Raw genomic sequence first — 6,000 nt, forward strand, 5'->3', positions numbered from 1 at the left:
ACTTCCTTCATATTTTTTTCTATTTTCTAGTTTGTTCGTTTGTCTTACTTTTTACAAAAATAAAATTTCCTGTAATTTGTTCTTCATAATAAATATCTCCTTGTGAGGTCGTGCAGACGGAAAAGGGGAACCTTACTACAACATCGTGGAATCCTCACCTGTTCGATAGCCGGCATCATTCAAATAAGTAGCAAACGTGCGACGTTCATGAGTCTGCTGCCAGCGGACAGAAGAGCAGTTCTGGTTGTTGGTGTACACCTGTAGCAAGAATCAATTAAAGTGTCACTGAACACATATTTATACATACATTCTCCGGGTCACATGAAGAATTGTCACCCCAAAACGCCCACATAAAGATTCGTCACCCCATGAGATCCCACCTGAATATCAACAGTGAAATAAATATTAGATTAGGTCAGGTTAGGTTATGTTGAGCTAGGGTTATGCCAGTATGGCCCACATAAAGAATTGTCACCCTAGGATAGTCCACATGAAGAATTGTCACCCTGTCGAAGTCTGGGGTGACGATTCTTATTGTGATCCCATTCCCCAAAGCAATATTCATAGAATATCTCCCTAGGGTTCGACACCTTTCTTCTCATCTTTTCTTCATTCTCACTCGCTTTCTCCCTATTTACTCGATAACAAACGCATAACACACATGCCCGGCTTCATAGGCACACACTCGTACATTTAGGGTTGATTCACACTATCGGTCCGGTCGCGCTCCAGTCTCGCTACGCTCTCGGTCCAGTCCAATATTGTCTCATTAATTTCAATGGAAGCATTCACACTGGCGCTCTCGCTCCAGTCTCGCTCCGGTCTCGCTCCGGTCACGGTTCCGTCAAAAGATATTTTTACTGGAGCGAGACTGGACCGTGACCGAACCGTGAGCGCCAGTGTGAACTCAGTTGCCACGGTCCTGCACCTGCCAGGGCTGCCGTTTCGTAGAATTTTGTACCAAATAGCGGCATGTGGCAACTGCACAAGGATATGAGGAAATTTTTTCTACATATCAGCGGGCTGTTCATAACATTTAAAAACTCAAACTTTTGTTTAAAAATCATAGAACTGTTATCAAATAATAAATGGTACATCAAAATATGACTTAATTGGTAATTGTGTTACTTATAAAATATTGTACCCCAAAAGATACGTTTTTACATACATACATATACCAAGGCTTTTTTCCCCCTTACCAGGGAGGTAGCCAAAAAAGGACAAGGCATAAAATCCTTCCCACCCATTCCATCCCCGAAAACACTCCACACCCCTCCACCCTCCCTCCCATCTTAGCACCTCCTAGATACGTTTTCACGGTGTAGTAAAAAAAAAATATACGCTAAAGTTTCAGCTTTCTTTTAGCGATAATAATAATAATAAAAAAGAATTTTCATATCTTACTGAATATGTTAGGGCATGGGGGCCTTATATACATTCAAGAATAAAAAAACTAGAACCAACATTTTGTCAAAGTTTGACAAGTATATCTTGCTATGAAAGTCTGCACACGCCCGAGAAAAATGTATACCCCGGTATGGCAACACTCCCATTCTACACGGCAGTGTAGAAAACGCTGCAGCCCTGCCTACTGTTCCACTCCAGTCGAGATTCAGTCTTCGTTTAATTAAGCAAATAGTGTTTCCTTCTGTCCTACCAAACCATGGATAATCCAAAGAAAACACCACAATGGAATCATGCGAAAGGTAGATAAATGATAAAAATACGTTTTCTTTTTATTTGTCACTGATACAATGGCAATGCGCACAGCTAGGATATACATAAGCACCAACTGAATAAAATATAACCTACAAAACTTACTTTAATTTTGTGGTTTCAGATGAAATGCTAATAGAATTAGTCAAAGGTAAACCAGAGCTCTATGACCTAACTTCGCTGTACTACAGTCACACATCCTTCGTAACTGATGGTAAGACTTCTACTGGTGTCGAGGGAGGGGGGATGACGGGAACGAGAGCGGACCGATAAATACCTCAGAACCGAGAGTGGAGCGTGACCGGACCGATAGTGTGAATCAACCCTGAATACCTCAGAACCGGAGCGTAGCGAGACTGGAGCGCGACCGGACCGATAGTGTGAATCAATAGGGTGCCCAGATGTCCTCCTTTAGGCCAGACAGTTCTCCTTTTGAGCACCTTGTCCTCCGTCCAGCGCAACCTCACGCCGGACGTGCATTTGTCTTCCTTTCTTGGGGTGTGGCAAAAATAAATAAATAAATAAATAACCCTAGGTATACAATAATGCCGTACAATTAAATTATGTGGGAGTACCCAGGCCAAGGTCAACGTCGGAACTCGGCATGGCAGCCGAAGTAGACAGGAACTGCACAAGACCAATGTTGTGAACGTGTGATTGCATGATTCACATCTCATACATTGGGCTGCAGTCCTGATGTGGCCACGGTGCAGTGTGGTTTGGTAATTAATTTATGAGGTTAAGGAGTCTGAAAATGCCAAAAAGAAAGAGGGCAGAAATACAAAAAGAAATAAACCTTCAGGCAATCAATGTGAGGATACAACTAGGTGTTGTTTGTGTTGTAACTTGGTAAGAAATACAGGTATTTCTTTTATGTCGGTTTTATTATAAGTGAAAAATATTATTCAATTTCAGTTTTTTATTATATATATATATATATATATATATATATATATATATATATATATATATATATATATATATATATATATATATTACTGTACATCATAATCATCGATATGCAGTGTCCTCCTTTTTGGAAATTTGGAAATGGCCACCCCCCTAACATTCACACGTAAATGCACATATTACAACAATGGACAAATAGCAGAGTACAATAAATGTTCTATGGCTGAAGGCAATTAATTTAGTCAGTTTTAGCGAATGTACAAATGTTTACCAAATTGGGAAAAAAAATGGTCTATCGTTAACCGAACGAAATATGTAAAGGTTCCATCGACATGGTGAAACACTTTACAAACTTTATTCTCACTAAAAAGAGAAGATACTACTCAGCTGGGCTAGGCACGGTAAAGTCCTTCGTATATATATATTTTTTCAGTTATCCCCATCAAAGGTATTCATCAGCGGAAAAGATGTAAACGCAGTGGAGAGATCGAGGAACAAAAGAAGGCAAAACAAGAAGGAAGAGGTTAGGGTGAGGGTTAGGAGGAGAATAAGTGAGGCAAATCTATAAGAGAAGGGAGATCGAATACTTGATGATAGCGGGTGTAGAAGGAGGGAGTGGATGATGGGGATGGGGCAGAAACCTCCAAGAAATGAAGGTTAGATACTTGTACCTTTGACTACACCCCTTTCCACTCTCATGGGTTCGAGGAGAGGAAAAACCGGAAGGAGAAAGCCATATTATAATACAGCGGGGATAGAAACTGAAGTATGAGGATGTTTCAATAATAGGATGTCAGTAGCTTTAGTGTCATCGATATGATAAAGCTTAGACGTATTACACATGGATGACCCTGTAAGATAAATATATTTTTTTGTGTGCGTAGATATTCAATTATCTAATCAGCCAATGAGTCATCGCTGAAAAGAATAGTGAGAAACCTCTTCACCTCACCTCACCTCACCTGGGTGCTGTATCCACTTGGAGGTTGGCCACCTTGGAGCTCCATTCTTGTCTGCACGTGGCTCTTCTTAACAAGATGACATTTGTTATTTCTTCTCCTTTCGATGCCCTCAGCCCGTCTACATATTTTCTGCGTGACCTTCCTCTTGTATGCATATTTTGTAGACACACGGATATCATATAACCTTCGTCTACCTTCTCGCGGTTAACTATGAGTCACGTAGTATTTTCAGACTGGAGATAAACCTCTTATGTTCTCTCCAGGGATAGAATTGCAGATTAACGCCTACAAAATCCAAAATAACAGCCATGGCGCAACTACCTGGCCCTACAAAATCCACTTTTTTTTATCCTACCTCAAGGAAAAGAACCAAAGCTCCTATAGCCTTGCTGGAAGTGTATTTCATTCACTGAACATGTGGTGAACAGAGTCCCCCACATGTGCTTCTACGCGATATTTTGGCTTATAGTATCACCGCTGCAGAAATGGGATGGACAAGGAATGGATATGTGTTGTAGAAACAGCTGGCCTTCGGCCTTGTATTACATTTGTGTAGGTTAATTCCATATTACGCCTGTACTACAGGCATTTGTATCCTCATGAAAGCACAACCTAGGCCCTGCCGAGCCATGTTTCGGCCAGGATGGGTCATTTGCTACTTTAGCGTACGAAGGTTGCGTATATAAGGATGCCAGATTTTGGTGTCCAGCCCAGTTCTTTTCTGTACTCGTCACAAGCGGTGCTCGACTCAGGTCATTCCGCGGTCACTTTGGTGGTTAGGGCAGGCCTTGGAGGCCTGCCCTAACCCAGCCTACATCGACATTCGCGCTAACCAGAATAAAGCCTCCAAACTCACTCGATTCTCCTTCACTCCCTCGGCACCAAAGCACAAGTAACATTCTCGTAATGTTACAAACACTTCTTTTTTCAACCCATTAGAAAAGGGGTTTAAATATGGAAGAAGAAAATCCTTACCGACATTACATCCAGTCCTTTCACTCCTTCCTGCTTAAACTATGTAGAAATCTCACTCCTTTTTTCCTCCAGCAATACTGCCAGTTCATATTCAGTACACCAATCTCACAGAACAAGTTGCCACCTTTGTCAAGTTCTATTCAACCTCTTTTACCAGCGCACATTTTTGCTTGTTCGACATCCTGAACGCGAACTCATACGACTTCATTCACCCCATCCACCTACCTTTTCCTTGGTCTATCCATTGCTTTCACTCTAGGCATCACCGATTCATGCATCCTCCGATGATATCTAATTTTACTCCATTCAGATAACATGGTTAAACAATCTGTTAATCAGTTCTACTCTTTCTCCCAGTCTTATATCTGTATCCCAATCCCTTCGAGATTCACGTCGTTTCTTGCCATATTTCGTAATTCCAGTCTTCAAACATCTTATTTCCACCGCCTCCACACGACTTATTTTTCTTCTATTCATCACCCCGCCCTTACATACATATATCGTCACGACTATTGTTTCATGCATTCATTTCACTGCTTCCAATGACACCCCTAGTTTCTCCATATCGTTCAAACCACCTAACTTCCCCTTATCCTACGATTCATCTGTTCTTCCAGTCTTCTACTTCCACCATATCTGATCTCTGATATCTATAGCTTTGTATTTGTTCTATTTTCCCTGTACAACTGGATATCTGATACCACCACTACAGCAAATTTCACTCCATTATTAATATCACTGATAACACTGATTAACAAAGAATTTGTCCCAAGGAAAACAAAAGCTGTATCTCATGTGTTTTTGCATGCAGAATCCAAAAATAATATCCATTTTTCCACCATCCACAGTTTTTGTGTTCCACGGTATATTACGTTACGTGTGTTACGTGTGATAAATTTCAATCAAGCGGTTGGCAACACTGAGTTTGGCAACACTGCGTGAGATTGTTATACGTTTGGCAATACTGTGTTTGAAGTGTTGTGTGAGGTTGTGTAGTGCGCATTTGTATGGCAAGAAACTGTATAAACCACCCAGATAATTTTTGTTTTGAATGCGGTGTATTGACATTTAAGTCTCAAAGACGGTGTTTCACGCCATTGATTAAAAAGTATTATGAACACTATTTTGGCAGCAAAATAGGGGACCAGGATAAAAGCTGGGCCCCTCATATGTGTTGTGTAACCAGTGTCAGACTTCTCAATGCATGGGCGAAAGGTTTACACCATATGTCTTTTGCCATCCCTATGGTTTGGAGAGAACCATAAGATAATACTTCAGATTGCTACTTCTGCATTATAAATATAAAAGCTATAACATCAAAATCCAAGCATATTATAAAATATCCAAATTTATTATTTGCTATGAGACCAGTACCTCATAGTCAAGACTTTCCTGTACCTGACCCTCCAAAACAAATGGAACTAAGTGATGACGAGTC

At 40.7% G+C, this 6,000-nt stretch overlaps 1 protein-coding gene across 4 annotated transcripts in view; it reads right to left on the minus strand.

The window, feature by feature from the left end:
• The window catches only part of Sulf1 (Extracellular sulfatase Sulf1), a 233,720-nt gene that overhangs the window by 124,000 nt on the left and 103,720 nt on the right, over positions 1 to 6,000 (minus strand). For all 4 annotated transcript variants that reach the window (XM_076210898.1, XM_076210900.1, XM_076210899.1 and 1 more), the window contains exon 4: positions 159 to 258. In XM_076210898.1, the coding sequence (XP_076067013.1) occupies positions 159 to 258 (100 nt within the window). The remainder of the gene's footprint in view (positions 1 to 158; positions 259 to 6,000) is intronic.

This window comes from Oratosquilla oratoria, chromosome 28 (assembly GCF_046742065.1).
Source record: "Oratosquilla oratoria isolate Oo_2021 chromosome 28, ASM4674206v1, whole genome shotgun sequence".
Classification (NCBI taxonomy): Eukaryota; Metazoa; Arthropoda; class Malacostraca; order Stomatopoda; family Squillidae; genus Oratosquilla; species Oratosquilla oratoria.